This window comes from Heteronotia binoei, chromosome 2 (genome assembly GCF_032191835.1).
Source record: "Heteronotia binoei isolate CCM8104 ecotype False Entrance Well chromosome 2, APGP_CSIRO_Hbin_v1, whole genome shotgun sequence".
NCBI lineage: Eukaryota > Metazoa > Chordata > Lepidosauria > Squamata > Gekkonidae > Heteronotia > Heteronotia binoei.
The window spans coordinates 76110668-76132207 of NC_083224.1; the positions used below are offsets into that span (position 1 = coordinate 76110668).

The 21540-nt window shown below is 45.2% G+C and overlaps 1 protein-coding gene across 1 annotated transcript; it reads left to right on the top strand.

Moving 5' to 3' along the window:
• The first annotated feature begins 47 nt into the window (after positions 1 to 47).
• KLHDC8A (kelch domain containing 8A) lies at positions 48 to 21011 on the top strand. The gene is made up of 5 exons (XM_060231317.1): positions 48 to 460; positions 2692 to 2856; positions 15926 to 16141; positions 17328 to 17429; positions 20651 to 21011. The coding sequence occupies exons 1-5, from the start codon at positions 85 to 87 to the stop codon at positions 20842 to 20844; spliced, it is 1053 nt and encodes a 350-aa protein (XP_060087300.1). The 5' UTR covers positions 48 to 84; the 3' UTR covers positions 20845 to 21011.
• Positions 21012 to 21540: the final 529 nt, after the last annotated feature.

The window sequence follows — 21540 nt, forward strand, 5'->3', positions numbered from 1 at the left end:
CCTTTTCTTATGCAAATAACCCTGCTCTTTTTGTCTTTTTGCAGTATAAGTGGACCCTCTGGCAGGTGATAACTTGCCCCTGAGATGGAAGTGCCAAGTGTCAAAGACTTCCAGTGGAAAACTCTGGCTCCTTTGCCCAGCCCAAGGGTTTATTGCTCCCTTGTGGAGGCTGGTGGGCAAATCTTCGCTATTGGGGGTTGTGATGACAATGGAACTCCCATGGACTGTTTTGAGGTCTACTCTCCTGAAGCTAACCAGTGGAATTCTCTTCCCCCAATGCCTACAGCCAGGGCTGGAGTTGCTGTAGCTACCCTAGGCAAGAGGATAATGGTGATCGGAGGAGTTGGAGCTAACCAGATGCCCTTGAAGATTGTGGAAATGTACAACATAGATGAGGGCAAGTGGAAGAAGAGGAACTCCTTGCGGGAATCCTCTATGGGGATCTCTGTGTCTGTAAAAGGCAAGAAAGTTCCTTTTGCTACTGCAGATTGTGGCAAAATAACAATGGTGGTTAGGATCTGTCAGTATTTCTCCTAATTAATTTGATTGGCAGGGTATAGTGATTTTCTTCTTCCTCAGAGACAGATATGGTCAGTGGGGAGCTATTGAGTAATTTCTGCTGTACTGAGAATAAATCCTGGCTCTGAGCTTTTGTGCTTGAGTTGTTGGAAGGACCATCTTTGACTAGCTCAGTATAAGATCAGCAGCTTTTCAACAGCCTGGCCTAGAACGAGCTGTGATATCTGTCTTGTAATTGGAGTGCACCATCTGTTCCTATGACCTGCTATTCGCTTGTTAAAAACAACTGTCAGGCATGTTCTGTATTCCTGCCAAATACAGCATGCCCTGTTTTCTGCAGAACTGTTTGGGTAGTTCTTGAAAGATAAATAATTCCAGCAAAAAGTAAGTTCTGGTGCATGCAGTAAATTTGAAGGGTCCCCCCCGCCCCAGAGCAGTGCATGAGAAACTTAAGGCCATTGTCCAGAAAGCTGTGTGGCCAGCTGTCAGTGCACAGCTTCTGACTTTCTTTATTGCTTCCTAACAGAGGCTCTATGCCTCAGTCAACAAGCTGCTGTTGACCTGAGCAGTTTGTTTGCAATGCAATGGGATGAACTGCTGTTAGGAGGAAGAAAATCAGAATCTCCTCTTCACCTAAGGAAACCTTGAGTGCCTAAAGGGAACCTGTGGATCTTGGCTTAAATAGGAGAGTTGGAATTGAGCTAAGATCAGCATGTGCACATTGTTCACTGTTGTCCTCTGCTAGTGGAACATTCTATGGATGATGCAGTGGGATGAACTGCTATGTATAAGTTCCTACCTTACAGTGGAAATTATTGTAAATGATCTAGGATCCTTGCAACAATACAAGTTCATTAGAGTTTGGGTGCAATGTGAAGTTAGCCCAAGATGCATGTTTGATGAGACAGATTGAGGTTGTTGTTTTTTTAATTGGACTGTAATGGAAATGTAAAATATACATTCTCTTCCTTGTGAACAACAGACATTCACACTATCACAGGAGAAACATAAATGCATTCCTTAATGTTACGTGTGAAAATTGTCTAAGAGCCATTTCAGTGCCTGAATTCTGAGTGGGAAGTTCATAAATGGAATTGCCAGGTCAAAATAAGAGGTTTAGCCAGAGTTAACAGTGCAGTCCTAAATGAAGGTGCACCATTCTAAGCCCATTGACTTCAGTGAACTCCAAATTGTGTAATTCCTATTTAGGACTGCACTGTGAGCCAAGGAAAACTCAATTGAGGACATGACTGTGATTCAGTATAGAGCATTACAAAGCTGAGTGTGTCAGGACTGGCCTATCAAGGGACTTTTCATGAGAACTGCTGTTAGTTGTTTTCTGCAAGTGGCCTGGACAGAAGTGGCCTGGCCACTCTGGGCTCTGTATATGAGCCTTCTGCAGTATTCTTTCCAGAGGAGTGCCACACGTCACCAAACTAGCAACTAGAACCCAGTGTCCTGATTGGTGAAGTTCCTAGACCAGAGTTTCCCATACTAGAGGGCCTGATTCCAGGTCAGGGGGTGAGGCTAGTGGCAGGAGCAGGAAAAAGGTGACTACAGTTGCTGAGGTGTCCCCCAGCACTTCAGATCTGGCAGAGACCAGACAGACAATTTATCACATTTTTTATCACACTTGTCCTCCAAGGAATTTAGGAAAGCCTACCTTATTTTCCTTCTGTGGTATTTGTGGACAAAGTGATGGGCTTCATCTTTGGGGTAGAAAGTGTAGGTCCTGAGTTTATTACAGTTAATTGGTGTATGGTATTCTCATAGCAACCCTGTGAGGTATGGTAAAGAATGCCTGGCCAAAGGTCACCCAGCAAGCTTTAGTTGAATTAGGATCTGAACTGGATATCTCCAGTTACTGGCCTGACATACCATGCGAGGATTGAGAGTGCCAGAATGGGGTACCACACAAACAGAAAGCAAAGACCATTTTGTGGACAAAGTGACGGGCTTCATCTTTGGGGTAGAAAGCGTAGGTCCTGAGTTTATTACAGTTAATTGGTGTAGGGAACTGAGGAATGAGACAAGGCTGCTTATTTCTGCCATTGATGCAGCCCATCTGTTTTTAGCTGTGGATGTGTGAAGCAGCTTCTTCAAGGACAGCTGAGGTAAGCCAGAAGACATATTCTTTCCTTTGTCTCTTCTGCCTTTTGTTGTTCTGTCCAGACTACAGGATCTATGCAGCAGGTGGAATGGGAGTTGATCTGCACCCTCATAATTACATGCAGCATTATGACATGCTGAAGGACATTTGGGTGTCACTGGCAAACATGCCCACACCCAGGTATGCTGCCACCTCCTTCTTGCGGGGCACAAAGATCTATGTGCTAGGTAAGAAATGAGCCTCTCTTCATTTTGATTTAGCTCATGGGTAGAATTGTCTCATTCCATGTACCAAATTTTTTAGATGCCAGGATCTTTGGAAAATCTGTTCCACATTGCCTTTCCATAGCAGTGTTATTATTTCTGCCAAGAACTGTGAAAAATTGCAAATGATAAGGGAGAGGAGAGAAACATCCAGGGTAGGTTAGTGTAATACACTCTACATGGCCTGCCTTTGAAGACTGCCAAAAAATATCAGATAGCTCAAAATGCAATAGCCAGGTTTCTGTCAGTGGTAGTGTAGAGGGGTAATATCTCATCTGTGCCAAAATGACTGTATTGATGGCCTGTCCATTATCACACAATTTGAAATACTGGTTCTTACCTTACTAAGTCCTAAATGGTTTAGGACTAGGATACCTAAAGGATAGCCTCCTTCTGTGTTGTTGGTTCACTAGTTAAGGATCTTATGTCAAATACTACTCCTGGTAACTCCACTAAAGAATTGAGCCAGCTGCCCTGCCAGTTTGTTGTCCTTTGACGCTTTCCTAGCGTTGTCAACAACCTACAGAAGGAAAAAAAAACATTCTGTCTCTTTAACAGAGGCTTAGTGAAATATTATTTACCAGTTTAAGTTATGTAGTTCAGTGCCATGATGAGCTTTAGCTGCCCAATTTTACATATTAAACTTCCATTAAAGGAATTTTGTTCTCCAAGTTGTCAGTAATCGAACACTTACCTGAGACTTCCATTTTTGTTCTCCATGACTTTTAATGGAAACTTATCTCCATGATCCATTAGGCTTCCCAATCCCCCAGCCCAGGCAGGGGACCCCCCCCAATTTGAAGCCTCCTCCCCCACTCGCCAAAAATCCAGAAGCGGGGAAAAATGACAGCCCTTCCCTTCCCACCCAGCCCCGATTGCAGCAGCTTCTCCTTGCCCCTTCCCTTCTCACCCAGCCCAGATTGCAGCAGCTTCTCCTCGCCCCTTCCCACCCAGCCCCGATCACAGCAGCTTCTCCTCGCCCCTTCCCTTCCCACCCAGCCCCATCGCAGCAGTGTCTCCTCGCCCCTTCCCTTCCCACCCAGCCCAGATCGCAGCAGCTTCTCCTCGCCCCTTCCCACCCAGCCCCGATTGAAGCAGCTTCTCCTCGCCCCTTCCCTTCCCACCCAGCACCGATCGCAGCAACTTATCCTCGCCCCTTCCCTTCCCACCCAGCCCCATCGCAGCAGTGTCTCTTCGCCCCTTCCCTTCCCACCCAGCCCAGATCGCAGCAGCTTCTCCTCGCCCCTTCCCACCCAGCCCCATCGCAGCAGTGTCTCCTCGCCCCTTCCCTTCTCACCCAGCCCAGATCGCAGCAGCTTCTCCTCGCCCCTTCCCACCCAGCCCCGATCACAGCAGCTTCTCCTCGCCCCTTCCCTTCCCACCCAGCCCCATCGCAGCAGTGTCTCCTCGCCCCTTCCCTTCCCACCCAGCCCAGATCGCAGCAGCTTCTCCTCGCCCCTTCCCACCCAGCCCCGATTGAAGCAGCTTCTCCTCGCCCCTTCCCTTCCCACCCAGCACCGATCGCAGCAACTTATCCTCGCCCCTTCCCTTCCCACCCAGCCCCATCGCAGCAGTGTCTCTTCGCCCCTTCCCTTCCCACCCAGCCCAGATCGCAGCAGCTTCTCCTCGCCCCTTCCCACCCAGCCCCATCGCAGCAGTGTCTCCTCGCCCCTTCCCTTCCCACCCAGCCCAGATCGCAGCAGCTTCTCCTCGCCCCTTCCCTTCCCACCCAGCACCGATCGCAGCAACTTATCCTCGCCCCTTTCCTACCCACCCAGCCCTATCGCAGCAGTGTCTCCTCGCCCCTTCCCTTCCTACCCAGCCCAGATCGCAGCAGCTTCTCCTCGCCCCTTCCCACCCAGCCCTGATTGCAGCAGCTTCTCCTCGCCCCTTCCCTTCCCACCCTGCACCGATCGCAGCAACTTATCCTCGCCCCTTCCCTTCCCACCCAGCCCCATCACAGCAGTGTCTCCTCGCCCCTTCCCTTCCCACCCAGCCCCGATCGCAGCAGCTTCTCCTCGCCCCTTCCCTTCCCACCCAGCCCCAATTGCAGCGCTTCTCCTCGCCGCTTTCCTTCCCCTCCCACCCAGCCCCATTGCAGCAGCTTCTCTTTGCCCCTTTCCTTCCCCTTAGGCTTCCCAATCCCCAGGTCCCAGCCGGGATTCCCGGTTTTACAGGCTTTCCCCAGCCAGCTGGCCGGCGGGGGAAGCTCCTCCCCCACAGCCACTGTACCTCTAGATCTTGGGCAGGACCTGCAAACAGGTATAGTTTTAAAATGTGTGTGTGCCTTTAAATTGGAGCAGGAAGTACTTCATGGGGAAGGGTTAGCAGCAGCAGACGTCCTGAGAGTGCAGCTCCTCTGTTTGTTTTGCTTTCCTTTTGGACAAGTGAGTGTGTGTGTAAAAGAGCACCATAGCCCCTGTACTTTCCAGACCCGGTTGTGGAGGCACCAGAGACTCCTGCTTTGTTCTACTGCTTCAGACCAGCACGGCTGCCCACTTGCACCAGAGACAGTTAAGCGTGTGTGTGTGTGAGTGAGAGAGAGAAAACGGGGGGGGGGGGAGGGGAGGGAACTCTATTATTCCCTATGGAGACTTATTCTCATAGGAAATAATGGAAAATTGATCCATGGGTATCTGGGGCTCTGGTGGGGGGGGGCTGTTTTTTGAGGTTGAGGCACCAGATTTGCAGCATAGTATCCAGTACCTCTTACCAAAATACCCCACACGTTTCAAAAAGATTGGAGCAGGCGGTCCAATTCTATGAGCCCCAAAAGAAGGTGCCCCTATCCTTCATTATTTCCTATGGAGGGAAGGGATTTAAAAGATGTGTGGTCCCTTTAAATGTCATGGCCAGAACTCCCTTGAAGTTCAATTATGGTTGTCACACCCTTGCTCCTGGCTCCGCCCCAATGTCTCCTGGCTCCACCCCAAAAGTCCCCAGATATTTCTTAAATTGGACTTGGTAACCCTAATTCTCACCCTGCTTATATGTTGCTTGTTTGGGGACTGATTTTAAAATTTTAATTGGGGATGGTTTTAAAATACTGATGACCAGTTTTATTGCTGTTGTTTTGGTTTTAATTGTAAGTTTATTTTAAATTATATTTTCATTATTTCATTTTATGTTGTTTACCACCTCAGGCAGATTCTCAAGAGAACAGGATATAAACATTTGAAAAATTTATCTGTCTTGCATACTGAAATATCGTGATTTCTATAAGTTCTCAGGGAATTGTGCAAACTAATCTCTCTTCTTTCTGCCCCCCCCCCCCCGCCCTCATGTGCGTCTGTTATTCTTCCCAACATTCTGGGCCAGGCTTTATGGAGTCTGCTGAGTCCTCTCTGAACTAGTTTTTAGGGCATGTTTTGTTTTTGTTTCATTAATCTACGAACTCATTTTTGTCTGCAAAACTTCCCATTTGATCTGTGAGTGGTCTGCCACTTTACTCGTAGATATAGTATAAGGTGTGAGAGAGCTATGAGGAGCTGCAGGAGGGAGAAACAATTTAAGAGTCCCCCCCTTCCAATCATTTACTACAAGATTAATTCAGCTCTTAGGGGCTTGAACAAGCTAATTTCCCCTCCTCCCTTATGCCTTTAACTGACTCTGAGCTGCTGTCAGCATCCCATGCTCCCAGAGCTTATTCAGTCCTCATCAAGCAGGTTTTTTTTAAAAAAAAAAATCATGTTTTCTGTGGATCTGGAGAGAACCCTGAGTATATAAAACTTGTACTCTGTCTCTGGCCTGGTTTTGCTGCTTTCATGAATGGTACTGTTGCCAGCCTCTTTACTATTAGATATAGGGACAATTCAGTTTGTAACAGTTATAGGAACTTGCAAAATCTAGTCACAGCACCCATGTTCTGTTCCTTTAGTGCTAGATATCTGTCTCAACCCTGTTCCCTGGCTTCTTCAATTTCACTTGCAATGGCTGCACACTTTTCTCTCAAGAAGTAAGGGCTACATACTTGCTTTTAGGAAGACAGAGGAAGAAAGAAAACTCAGGTCTAAGGATCTAAAGTTTGGCAGTCTTTGCAGTTTTGAGTGCCACTATAGAATCTCTTGAGAACATGCATCCCTATCTATGTAGTGCCTGTCATTAGGTCCTTTCAGAGCATGAATTCTCAAATACAGACACCAAGGACCCCTGATACGCAGGTACTGAAGCAGAGAGAGAAAAACAAGATGTAGGAAAGTCGTATAACAACATGAGTGCAAATGACAGCTGAAGCAATAATGGATGATGTCAAGCTTCTCCTTCTTTTTACTTTGGAGGAAAAAAGGATTGCCTTGCCTGCTTATTGGTGGCCATGATTACTGGCCCTCCCTAAAGAAGCCTATGGAGTGTTATTTACTGTACTTCCTTATGTAGAGAAAGGGGAAAGTTCTGCAAGTCGGATGAATTATTGATGAAGGCTAAATTTCCCACTTGCCCTGAACATTATTTTTGGTTGGTTTCTCTGGCTACAGACGTCTGCCTTTCTCCATTGACTTGTATAGAATGTTTTAACAGAGAAGAAAAAAAACTTTGTGTCTTGCTCCTGTCCATATAATGTAAGTTGCAGGCTCGTTCATCTCCGTTTGCCTCAGGACCATGACCCTTCAATCTGCTCTCCCTTGTCAAAAATGTGCTCACCACTTTCTTATTAGCATTTTAAAGAAAGAAAAAAATGCACATTTTAAAAAGACATTTTATTCTTTATGGGGCTACTAGTACAGCAATGGATGACAGTTCCAAATAGCAAAACTGAATGGAAGCTGAAGGATTAAATCTTTTCATGGCCCTGAAGCAAACTGAGACTGCAATTTGAATTGTATGAATAGAAAAAGATGCATGATATTTGGCTTGTTTATTAATTTACTTCCTTTATACCTTGCCTTTCTCTACACTGGGCACGTAAAACAGCTTACATTGGTATCCTCGCCTCTATTTTGTCCTCACAACAACCCTTTGAGATAGGTTAGGTGGAGAGTGTGTGACTGGGACAAAGTCATCCAGCAAGTTTCCACGGGAGAATGGGATTCAGACTTGGGTCTTCCAGATCCTCATGAATATACTAACCAGTCCACTGGTTCTCTGATTTTAGTTGCTGTATTAACTTCTGTAGAGAAAGAGGAAGAAACTGTAGTAATAGAAAGTCCTGTCCTGGGGCTGACTTGCAGACTCTCATGATGACAAACCTGTTGGAGAATCACTGTTTTTAAGTCGAGCTCTATTGCAGAATATTTAGATACAATATAGAGATTTATGATACATGATCACCAAAGTTATCTTCCCATTGAAATTGCCTACTTTCCCCACAGAGTAACCAGGTACTAAATCTGGGAAGATTTTCCCATTATGCTTGCTGTGTGTGTATTGCGGGGTGGGATGGGATCAGTCTAGTTGGTCACAAACCTTCCCCCTACCTGCTATGGAAGGATCCAAACTATAAATCAGCTGGTGTTGTTTATGTGGCTAAGATTTGTGGTATAACTGGAAAAGGTTTTTATTGCTAGGAGAAAGGAGCTTACTAAGAAGATCCCACAATCCTCCAGGGTTTTTTAAACCAACCATTACTCTTCTCGTTACTTTATAGGTCACCAGGGCATCTAGCACACTTGCCCACACTCTTCTATGCTAATCATTTATGACATACTGTGGTCTAAAAAAAAAAAAGAGAGAACCAAAACCCTCTTTCAGTCTGCGTGGGGTGGGGGTGTTCCTTGGCCATGTAGATGCCATCCACACTCAGCACAGCCAGGCAAATGACTATTTGCAGGTTTGCTTCAGAACTCATTATTAAATTTTCTCAGCTCTTTACCCAACAGAGATCTCTGAAATCCTCAAGTCTTCAAACCTTCTGAACTGGAAGCAGATGGGGAAATCCTTTAGTTTTATTCATGTATGATCTTTTGTTGCCATTAAAGGCCAACTCTGTCATTTACTCAGTACTGAGTTCCTGGCCATATATTTCTGGGCCTCAGTAATGTTTTATCTAACATGCCTTGAAGAAGCATCCTTGTGAATCAGTGATGACTTTGCCACTGCAATTTTCCCACTGTTTTCAACACAGGATGAAAGCAAAATGCATAGTGAAGAAAAGAAACATATTGTTACTCATTAACATGCTGGGACATGTTGAGTCTTGTGTTTAGTCATGTGGGCATCATTCTTTGAAATCTTGTTTGTATTTTCCTTTGAAAATTTATATTCTTTTATGAGTAATGGGTGCTTTAGGTCATAATAAATGAAAAGCATTGATTCAGTCTTTGACATATACGTACTGCTTTCATTCATGGCATGTCTGGGATATTTTGCTGTCTTGGCGGAAGATCCAGCACCACACTCATCCTTGGTGGCTAAAAGAAAAGGTATATTGTTATATCCCTACTTATCCAAGTAGTGAGAAGTCCCATGGGCTGAACTACCTGAGTTGGTTCCCATTGGAGGAGAAAGCAGTGGAATCTTGTGACATTTTTTAATACACTATTTGCTTTATTTACAAGTAGAGCACAGATAGGGGCAGAAAGGCACTCAATCAGGCAGCAGATCCACTATCCCACACCGGAGCGCAGAGAGACAAAGATCCTGCATCCCTGATGCTTCAGCCAACACCCAGCAGTCTCTGTCTGCCCTTCTCTTTATGTTTAGAGCTCAGACCAGATGTTTCTTCTCTTGAACAGCTGGAAGGAGGGCACTGTCTTTAAGCTCTGATGTCTTCCTGAACCAGACCCATTGGGGAACCATTTCCATACAGTTAACCTCCACTGAGCAAAACTTCACAGTTATTGAGAAAATTAACATTCTTTTAAGTGCTGGCTCCAGTCTTCTTAGGCAAAAACTGAGATCACATATCAGCCTCTGCAGGCAGGCATGCTCAAGCCCACTGATCTGAATAGGCTTAGGTGCATTTAGGATCAGCTAGAGTCTTTAAAAGAGCCCACTTTATACTCCCTGAGTGGGCCTTATTGTGCTTCCTGTTAGGGACAGCCCTGGTTTTGTTCTTTCTTATTTTCATTTTTTTTCTTATGCAGTCCTAAGCAGAGTTATACCTTTCTAAGTCAGTTTAGGATCTCCCTGGATCTCACTGTCTGGCTCATAAAACATAGTTTATGAGCCATTTTATTTTCTGACTCGTATGCAGTTGCTTATAGCCTTCGCATTTGAGTTCCAAGCTCTGCAAATAAACAGATAAACAAAAATAGTTAAAGATAAGTTGTTAATCAGAGAGTTAAAGGTAAATATTCAGACTAATGTTCATAAAATTGTGTTGCATTGGTTTCTTTCTTATAAAGAATAAAACCAGTGGCCAAAGAACATGAAAAACAGAAACTACCCATTTTCCTTTGTAGGCAAATAGTTGCTTGAAATTTGGTACAGCCCTCCCTGAAATCCATACTCATTTTGAACAGCTGCAAGGAATCCTTTTGGTGTTCAGAGAAAGGTAAAACAAACATGTAGGAGCCAAACTTCCAGTCTGCCTTTTGAAAGTTTACCCCAGATAATTATGCATGATTATGTACTTTTTTCTGAAAGGCTTTCTCAGTTGTTGCTGTGCTCTGATGGTAAAACTCCCTTCATCAATTTATATGTTTTTATTTACAAAATCTATTACTTATTTTGTCTCCAGAATGGTATATTTATTTATTTATTATATGTATTTATAATATATGAAAGCATAAAAAGTGTGAACAAAATATTAAAAGCACAGTAATAAAGCCAAGTTTAAACAGGCAGGGCAAGAAGGATAAGAAATTATCTATGTATTACATGTCTGCTGGAACAAAAATCTTATCCATTTTCTGTGGAACACCCACACAGATGGAGCCCAGAGAGTTGATCAAAGGAATGATATTCCAAAGCACCAAGGCAGCAATCAAAAAGGTTCAGTGAGGTTAAATAAAATGTTACATGAATGAGGTGTTCTCTAACTGATCTTAGATCATATGGAGATTTCCTGAGACAATTTAGATCTGTTTAGGTCAAAATCAGCACTTTGCAGAAGCATTTGAAACCTGATTCAGTTACATTTATCTCACATCTGACTCTTGTCTTGACCCAAGGTAATAGCAATTGGACACACATGAATGCATCAAGTGAAGTTTTGTCCAACATACATCCATGCCAGGAAGTGTTTTACCTGATAACTTTGTGTTTGTTAGACTAAAACTGAACATTACAGGTGTATCACCTAAAAACTACTGAGTTCTTACCTTCTCTATGTATCATATTTGCATTTCCCTTCTTTTGCCTCTGGTGTGTGTGTATGTGGGGAGAAACTCCACTGGTGATACTGTCACATCATGGGATGAATGTTCCAAGAAGTTACAGAGCAAAGGTTGACAGCTGGATATGGTTCATGTTGATTTGATAGCATCCCCCTGTTACGTATTACAGCTCCAGCCTCAGGCTGTTGTGAAATGTTCAAGAGTTAGGCTAGTGAAAAAGACAGCGACCCTTATAGGTTTCTAAACAAGCATACTGCCCCAGCACTAGAAAGCCATCAGGAGTGGACATGGGTAGACATGATGGCAGCCAACGCTCTGCTTCTCTTATGTGGATCTGTAGCATCCTGTAGGTATAAGCCTTGAGCTAAGAAGACAAATTCCATATGATGACTTTTTCACATGACTTTTTCCTCTCCTTTTCTGTGGAATACCCACACAGAGAGTTGATCAAAGGAATGGTATTCCAAAGCACTAAGGCAGCAATCAAAAAGGCCTGCATCATGGACTCTCCTATATACTCTAAACTTGATAAGAAGATTGTTTCTCCATGCTACTCTATGTCAGCCATGCAGGATGTAAAGAGTACTTGAGTGATCAAATCACATCTTGAAACTTGTGTAGGAAACCATGTCAATTTTTGTTTATTTCACTGTAATAAACTTGTCTAGTGTGGCTGGAGAGGGGATGAAATGTGATGAACTGATTGAGATGGACAGCTGCAGTTATAAAGAAAGAAACTGAGAGACAAGTTTTCTCCAGAAACCCTATGCAAGAAATGATAGTCTGTAAATGTACCTCACCCTTTATTTGGAAAGCAGATTTACAACTAAGAACAAAAAGTCTGAATTAAATTGGAATTAGTGGTTAGTTAGTTAGTTGATAAAATAGATTATAATTAGGGAAATTTGGCTGTGGAAATTGATTAATTAATTAATTATTGTACATATTAATGGGATCAAATTGGGATTTTTAATTATAGATTGTAAAGTGCTTTTTGCTAGCTAGTGCATTGAATTTGTTGGGAGAGTGAAGAGGGTAGATTGTGATTGTCAGGGGTCGGTGGGTATTGAGTGTAGGAGGGAAGTGGGCTGAGATTTAGAAGGCCCATGTTTTGGCCTACCAGTAAATGCTAGCAGGGTCATTGCCTGGCCCGATAGCACTACGCTGGGGAGGCCATGTTAAGGTCAGGGATATAGGTCATTGAGGGGCAAGGAAGGTATGTTGGTGGGCGCAGAGTGCGAAGACAAGGAAAGGCCCAGAGATATGGAAATGCTTGGACCCTTTCCCACCTATGTCCCATCCCGAGGCATGTTGGTTGTGGGGCTAGGAAGATCCCATCTCCGACACTGGTGTTATTTAATGCCAAGTCCATCAATAATAAGATCGCTACTCTGCGAGATTTTCTTGTGGAGCAGCAGGTGGACCTGGCATGTATGATGGAGACATGGGTGCAGGAAGGCAACACTGTTGCCTTGAACCAGCTTACCCTGCCCAGGTTCTCTGTCCTCCACCAGTCTTGGACAAATGGGTGGGGGGGGGAGGGGAGTTGCTGTGTTCATCTGGGATTCTTTTTCTTTCAGGGAGCTTCCTGTCCCAAACATAGCTGGCATTGAGTGTGTCGGCCTAGTGTGGGAAGCTGAGGAGAATTTGGCAATCTGGGTGGTGTACCGACCACCTACTGCACCACCAGAAAGCCTGCCTGCCCTGCTGGATGCTGTGTCCACCTGGGCATTGGACTTCCCCAGCCTATTAGTTCTGGGGGATTTCAACGTCCATGTTGATGATGCAACATCTCCGCGGGCAAAGGGCCTGGTGTTGTCCATGGAGACACTAGGACTCAGCCAATTTGTATCGGCTCCCACACATCAGGCTGGTCACACGCTGGATTTGATCTTTGGGGCAGGTATATTACCAGATCTGGTGACGGCAAAGCCAGTTCCATGGTCAGATCATTATGCCCTGAAAGCCCGGTTAGACCTGAAACTTCCCTCCTGTTTAGGCGGTGAGTGAATTTATGCTTGCCTGCAGAGCCAAATGGACCCAGAGTGGCTCCAGGAGGCTCTGTGGGATCCGATGCCCCCTGGTGAGTCATTGAATGAGTGAGTGGAGGACTGGTACTCCCAGTTCTCCACTGCCATCGATGACATTGCTCCCCGGTGCCCTCTTTGTTGTCGCACCAAAGCAGCCGCTTGGTGTACTGTGGAGTGCTGAAATGGCAACTTAGATGGCTACAGCGAGTGTGGCGATGTGCTCGTGACGAAGAGTCAAGAACCTCTTATAGAATGTTTATGAAGGTCTATGAAGGGGCTATGAAGTCCGCTAAGAAAGAGTTCTATGCGGCCTCCATAGAGTCTGCAAATTCACACCTAGCCCAACTATTTAGAGTAATTCGGTCATTAACAGTTTTGCCATCGGGCAATCAAAATGGTAGAGAATTGGATATTGGCTCTGAGGCCTTTGCGACATATTTCGCAGATAAAATCCTGACTCTCCGCCAGGACCTACCCGCCACAATTGATACAGTATGTGAGCTGGAAGCCCCTTGGCCGTCTTTTGGTCCGATATTGGACTGCTTCAGCGGGCTCTTGTTGGAGGATGTGGACAGGATCCTGGCTGCAGTGAAGTCTACCACTTGCCCCCTGGATCCCTGTCCATCCTGGCTGGTGAAAGCCTGCCGGGATGGTATCAGGGACTCTCTGGGTGATATTGTCAACTTGTCCCTTTCAACAGGGACTTTCCCTGAGAAATTGAAGGAGGCAGTGGTTCATCTACTTTTGAAAAAACCATCATTAGACACTGAGGTCTTGGCCAACTACTGCCCAGTTTTGAATTTACCATTTCTGGGTAAGGTAATTGAGAAAGCGGCGGTGGAGCAGTTACAGGTTTTCCGGGATGAGACATCCGCCTTGGACCCATTCCAGCCCGGCTTTTGCCCGGGCCATTGGATGAAGACTGTCCTAGTCGCTCTCACAGACAACCTAAGACGGCACCTGGATCAAGGCGGGTCAGCACTGCTGATACTTCTCGATCTGTCAGCAGCATTTGACACAGTCAGTTACAACCTTATGATCCACTGCCTCGCCGTCACCAGAGTTCAAGGGGTGGCCTTACAATGTTTTTCCTCATTTCACTGGGGATGGAGACAAAGGGTGGTACTTGGCGAGCAGACGTCCTTGCGGCATCCACTTATATGTGGAGTGTCGCAGGGAGCCATTCTTTTGCCAGTATTATTTAACATCTATATGTGCCCCCTTGCTCAGATTGCCCGAGGTTTTGGGCTGGGTTGCCACCAGTATGCTGATGACACCTAGCTCTATCTGTTGATGAGTGGCTGGCCAGTCGCCGCCCCTGACCAGTTGTCTGAGGCATTGGGAGCCATGGCTGGGTGGTTACAACAGAGCCGGCTGAAGCTGAATCCAGCTAAGATGGAGGTCCTGTGCCTTAGTCGGGGTGGGGTGGGTATGGGCATCGAGCTCTCAGCTTTGGATGGTGCCACATTGGTGCCAGCCCAACAGGAGAAGAGCTTGAATGCCTCCCTTTCCATGGAGGCCCAGATTGCAATGTTTGCCAGGTCTGCCTTTTGTTATCTTTGGCAGATCAGGCAGCACCATATCTATCCCTCCAGGACTTGGCTACAGTGCAATGATCACTTCCAGACTAGACTACTGTAACTTGCTCTACGTAGGCTTACCCTTGAAACTGATCTGGAAACTGCAGTGGGTGCAGAATGCGGCGACTTGCCTGCTGACTGCACCACCTTTACAGGTGGGCATTCGGCTGGTGCTCTGCAGTCTGCACTGGCTGCCCATTGAGTGCCGGATCCACTTCAGGGGTTTAGTTTTAAAGCCTTACATGGCCTGGGACCAACATATCTGTGGAACTGTCTCCTTCCATATATGCCTGGGAGGTCGTTATGTTTGACCTCCCAACATCTGTTGGCCATCCCCAGCCCAAGAGATGCCCACCTTGCCTCAACAAGGGCCAGGGCTTTTTCAGTCCTGGCCCCGACCTGGTGGAATCAACTCCCTACAGAGATCCAAGCCCTACTTGGCTTATTAGACTTCTGTAGGGCCTGTTAAATGGAACTGTTCTGCCAGGCTTTTAGATTAGGCTGCGGGCATCTATTCTTGATCTGGTTGGCCTCCCCTGCCAGCACTGTCACCTGTGCTATAAAACAGAATAATATCTGCCATCTCTATGGGATATCATGATGAGAGATGGCCAGGCTGGCAATATGTGATCATGGTATTTTTTTTAGTGCTGTTGAGTTGTCTATTTATAAAATGTTTTTATTGTATTTTGTTTTCAGTGAATGGGCGGAATAGAAATATACTTAAATAAATAAATAATGATTAGGTGAAGGGACCTTTACACTATTCAAGCCAGTATGGCCTCACAGTAGTAATGAATTCTACTAGTTATCTGTCAGACAAAGTCACCAATACTATTTAAGTACTGTGAAGTAATCTTTGTTTTAGTTAATACCTCCTATCAGGACTGTTTAGTCCAGAGATAGCTAATATCTGTGTTCTTATGGTCATCCTATTCTCCAAATGAAGTACAGAATTTTTCTGCACAACTGAATCTCTCATAAGTGATCAGGCTCTGTAATAAAATTACTGTCACTTAGCTGTAGAATAACTGAGCTGTCCTCTTGTTGCATGAATTGTCCTTTAATAGTGTCCCTGTACCTGCCTTTGCTCTCTCCACGTTCTCTGTTCCTCTTCTTGCCGAAACATCTCCAAAACCACATTTTGCTGTAGATCAGTGGATGATACAAGCCACATTGATTCTTCTCTGCACTCTTCTATTTATCTCAGGTGGAAGGCAATCCAAATATGCTGTGAATGCCTTTGAAGTCTTTGACACTGAGACTAGATCATGGACCAAATTTCCCAGCATCCCTAGCAAAAGGGCTTTTTCAAGCTTTGTGTGCACAGAGGACAACATCTTCAGCATTGGGGGACTGCGACAGGGCCGGTTATACCGTCAACCCAAATTTATGAAGAATGTAGATGTGTTTGACATTGAGCAAGGTAAGTTCTGTTTGGGTCTCCACCAATGTTCCCTCTAAGTTGTGGAGTCTCATGAGCAACAATTCTACTTTGTGAGGTACTGACATTAAAGTTGTGAGCTACTGCATAAATTAGTTTGCTCTGGGGCTATTTTTCCTGAGCTAAGACAAAAATTTGTGAGCTGGAGGCTTAAAAACTATGAGCTGGCTCACACAAACTCAGCTTAGAGGGAACACTGGTCTCCACCTATTATCCATTATGAATAATTAAGTACAATATAGGCAAGATGAAGGTGAGCATTTTTTTTAAGTTGGGGCAACATACATACTTTAAAATGTTCATGAAATCCACCCACCAATGAATAGCAACAGTTTGCATGAACTTATAAAACCTGTGCAGCTCATCTGTGCTGAAAGCTCATCAAAGGGAAGCAGCTTCTGGCACTGATCATCAATGGGATGGCTGTTATGCTTTTAGAGTGACAAAATCCATGAGTTACGGGTTTTGTTTCAAGTGTTGAGTCAAGCCTTAAGCTCTCTCCTAAGTCACCCTACAGATAAATAAATCAACAGTCAGAGGAGGACATGGCATTCTGTGAAACCTTTGAAAATAGGTGTCTGGTCCAGCCTAATGAAAATCCTCTCTTTTTAAGTATAAGGCAAAGCATTTTTTCAACTGCTCCATGGATATTTCACTCAACATCAGATTGGACCATGTGTTCTAGTAGTGAATGAGTGTTTTAGCCTCAAACATATCAGGGTGTCTGTATGTCTGTCCATCCCAGCAGCATATGGCCAGGGCTCTTTTTGTAGCAGGAACTCCTTTGCATATTAGGCCACACATCCCTGATGTAGCCAATCCTCCAAGAGCTTACAGGGTTCTTAGTACAGGGCCTACTGTAAGCTCTAGGAGGATTGGCTACATCAGAGGTGTGTGGTCTAATATATAAAGGAGTTCCTGCTGCAAAAAAAGCTCTGGGATTGGCTCAAATTCCAAATTTTAGAGCTGACTTGCCATTGCCTGAAGAGATTGTGCCTAGTGGCTGGAAGTTGAAGCTAGCATACTTTGTAGTAAAATACATGCATACACCAAGCCTTCTTGTATTTCCCTGATCTTAGTGTTACTGAAACTCATGGTTTCTGTGAATTAAAAAGCTTCAATAAAATCACTGAAAATTCTGATTAATTGATGATCTGATTAATTTCAGGGGGCTGGATGAAGATTGAACGGTCTTCCTTCCTGAAGAAGCGACGAGCAGATTTCATAGCTGGTTACTTGAAAGGAAGAATCATTGTAGCTGGAGGACTAGGTGAGGACAGTCCTAGCCCATCTTCTTCAAGTGAAACCACTATAGAGTTTACAGAGTGATATTTTCTCCAAATTACTACTATTGTACTTAGTGCCTTTCAATAGCTCTTTAGGAGTTGCTTTCCATATGCAATTATACAAAAACTGCTATGGTGCATTAAAGTGATTTACTGAGGCATGCAAATGTTGTAGGCAAAAAATCCTATTCCATCAGATTAATGAAGTGAACTGAGAAGGAGTTCAGGAATACTGGAGGACAGATTAACATTAAGAAGATGAAGATACTGGATTTATATCCCGCCCTCCACTCCGAAGAGTCTCAGAGCGGCTCACAATCTCCTTTACTTTCCTCCCCCACAACAGATACCCTGTGAGGTGGATGGGGCTGGAGAGGGCTCTCACAGCAGCTGCCCTTTCAAGGACAACCTCTGCCAGAGCTATGGCTGACCCAAGGCAATTCCATCAGGTGCAAGTGGAGAAGTGGGGAATCAAACCCGGTTCTCCCAGATAAGAGTCCGCACACTTAACCACTACACCACACTGGCTCTTAAAACAGGAGAACTAAAGATAACTAGAAAGTACAAATCCACCATGTTTTCATAAGCTAGTGTTACAAATGCAACAGGTAGCCTAAATATAAGTGAGCATCAAATAATGAAATCAGAATTCTAGCTATAGTTCTGAAAATGACCACAACATAGAAACAAACCACTTTCCTGTTTGTAATGAGCACACACAAGGTTATCTTTGTGCTGGTCTCTACAAATTTCATGTCAGTCTATGCTGTCATGCCATTCCTCACAAAAACCCAAAGAACTGACTTGATTCTGCAAATTATTATTATAATGTCTGACTATATCACATTTCTGTAATGTTGAATTTTTACTCTATCCTCCTGGGTGTTTGCAATTTGGTATCATCAGCAAATTTTATGAGCAGCCCTTCCACCCCTTCATCCAGATCATTGATAAAAATGTTGAAAAGAACTGGGCCCAAAACCAAGCCCTATGACACTCCCACTGGACACCTCTCTCCAATATGGCAAAACTCCATTGACAACCACTCTTTGGGTACAGTCCTCTAACAATTTTCCTATCCACCAAACTGTCCTATAGTCCAGTCCACAGTCTTCCAGTTTGCCCATCAGAATGTCATGGGGAACCTTATCAAAAGCTTAACTGAAATCCAGGTAAACCACATCAACAGAGTTCCCACAATCCAGTAAGCTTGTTACTCGATTAAAGAAGGAAACCAGGTTGGTCTGGCAAGACCTGTTGGAGGCAAATCCATGCTAACTTCCTTAAATCACCAAGTTATCCTTCAGATGTTCACAGATTGACCCCTTTAAAATCTGCTCAAATATATTTCCAGCAACAAAAGTCAGACTAACTGACCTGTATAGTTTCCCGGTTCATCCTTCTTCCCTTTTTTAAAGATTGGGATAACATTTTCTCTCTTCTAATCTTGTGGGACATCCCCAGTCCTCCAGGAGGTCTTAAAGATGATGGACAAAGGCTCTGCTAGTTCTTTAGAAAGTTCTTTGAGCACTCTCGGGTGCACCCCACCCTCCTCTAAGTGACAGCCCTTAAAATACTTAAAGAGCGCAATCATGTTCCCCCTCAACCTCCTAAATATTCCCAAGTCCCTCAGTCTATCCTCATAGAGCTTGGTCGCCAGGTTTGGGAATGAGTCCAGCCCCCAACCCCCACGCAATCATTTTTTCCCCAGGAGGTCAGATCTCTCATCTTGACTTCAGGTGTAATTCTGGAAGATCTCCAGGATCCATATGGAGCCTCTGGAAACAGCCTCTGGATGACTTGGCCATCCCACCCATGCTTTTCTCCTTTTCAGGTCTGTGTGCACGGACCCGGGAGGAGAAAGTGAGGGTATCCCGATGGTGTTTGCACTTGCATGACTCAGCTAGGCCTGTTCAACAGCAGCCACTCTATGAAAGCCAGTGTAGTGCAGTGGTTAGAGAAGGATCTGGAAGACCCAGGTTCAAATCCTCATCTTGCTGTGGAAACTCAGTGGGTGATTTTAGACCAGTCATATACTTTAAGCCTAACCTACCTCACAGAGTTGTTGTGCAAATAAAAAGGGGGAGATAAAACTAGTATAAGCTCCTTTGGTCCCCTCTGTGGAGAAAGGTGGAGTATAAGGGAAGTAAATAAATAATGAATATAACTGAAGATGGGAGGCAGATAAAAGGCAGGCTGATGAATGGCAGAGGAAAGAATGGGACAAGGAAAAGGGAGAAGATATGGAGGTTGCCAAGAGGAGGGAAAGAGGAAATAGTGTGGGGAGGAGGATACAGGGAGAAAATGAGGTGCCACCTCCAGGGCTGGATCTAACCATTTTTTGAATGGGGACAAAACTAAAAAATGGCACCCCCCACTCAAAAAATGGTGGGAGTGTGTGCCTGTTGCCCCAGACAAGGCACCCCCACCCCTACAAAGCAGTCCCAGTCTTCCAGCCCCCCAGGCGCCCACCCCTTTTCTCTTTCCCAGGTCTGTGCACAGACCCAAAGAAAAAAGGGGGGGTGGCACAAATGCCTCTGGGACGCTGTCATTTTCTCCTCCCTGGGTCTGTGCACACAGACCCAGAGAGGAGAGGGAGGGCAGTGTTTGCGGCATCCTCAGCTTCAAGGAAGGTGCAAATACCAGCAGGATGCCCTTGCTTTCTCCTCCTTGGGTCTGTACACACAGACCCAAGGAGGAGAAAGCGGGGGGGGGGGGAGTGGTGTTTGTGCCAGCCTTGGCTTCAAGGACAGCACAAACTAGGTTTGCAAACCTCCAGGTGGGGACTGGTGATCACCCAGAATTACAGCTCTCCAGATGACAGAGAAGATCCCTGGAGAAAATGGCTGCTTGGGAGAGTGAATTCTCTGGCATTATATCCTGCTGAGGTCACTTCCCTCCCCAAACCTTGCTCTCCCAAAGCTTCACTCTCAAATCTCCAGGAATTTCCCAACCTGGAGCTGGCAATCTTAAAAGGGAATTGATAACTGTAGTTGGGAGATCTGTTGTGATACCAGGAGATCTTCAGACCCTGCCTAGAGGCTGGCAACCCTAATAGGAAGCTGAAAAGGGGGAGAGGCTATAGGGGCTTTCAGAAAAGGGAAATAGCAAGGGGAGGGGGAAGTGAGATGCCTCCCACAAGTCCTTGCAGGTTCTCACCTGTGTGTGTATCACATTCTCTCTCTCTCTCTCTCTCTCCCTGTAGGAAATCAGCCAAATGTTCTGGAGTCAGCTGAGGCTTTTCACCCTGGCAAGAACAAGTGGGAGAGCCTGCCACCTATGCCCACCCCACGGTGTGCCTGCTCTAACATTGTGGTAAAAAACTGCCTTCTGGCTGTAGGTGGAGTGAATCAGGGCCTGAGCGATGCTGTGGAAGCACTCTATGTGTCTGACTCCTAGCTGGTCCTTCTCCACCCCTTTCCCTGCATTAAGCACCAGAGAAAGTGATAGCTCGGCAGCTCGGTGTGTGGAGCCAACAGCCACCAGTCCACACAGGAGGACTTGGCACTGTTCCCTTAACCTGCCTCCCACTCAGCTGCTTTTCTGTAACCCTTTCACTGTGTATGGGGGAGCAGTGAGTAGTTCCTTGCCACCATACTGTTTAATTAGCTCAGCTCTTCCTTGTGATGAAGTCAGCCATGCTGTTGTGCTCTACTACCTAAGGAGCCAATAGTCAGTCACCTCCCAGTGTCAACATTGAGTGGCTAAGGAACGGGTTACCAGTAAACTTTCACAGGATAAGAAGGGATGCTTTGGCCAAGGATTAGTTAAGAGCATCCTCTATCAACTGAAAAGCCTCTTTGCCTTCCTCCAAAATATATTCTACACAGTTGTTGATTGGGTTCTTTCAAGTATTATTCATATATAGGAACGAATTGAGCAATGAATCCCATGGAGCTGCAGCTTACATAGCCCAGTAGTCTTTGAAAAGCCCCAGTGGTGTTGGTGCATTTTAATGTTTTTTCCTGTAGGAACCATCAGCAATGCACAGCCCTAAGGTTTCCCTGATGTGATATTAGTCTTCAAGGCATGCAGAATTCAATACATCCTCATTGAATTTCCAGGGAGCATCCTATCTGTGAGAGAGCAACAAAT

What these genes read in the sequence shown, in the direction of transcription:
- KLHDC8A (XM_060231317.1), top strand. Translation starts at nt 85, where the DNA reads ATGGAAGTGCCAAGTGTCAAAGACTTCCAGTGGAAAACTCTGGCTCCT. An exon ending in CACAAAGATCTATGTGCTAG is followed by an intron (nt 2,857 to 15,925) that starts GTAAGAAATGAG and finishes TATTTATCTCAG; the next exon opens with GTGGAAGGCAATCCAAATAT. An exon ending in TGTGTTTGACATTGAGCAAG is followed by an intron (nt 16,142 to 17,327) that starts GTAAGTTCTGTT and finishes GATTAATTTCAG; the next exon opens with GGGGCTGGATGAAGATTGAA.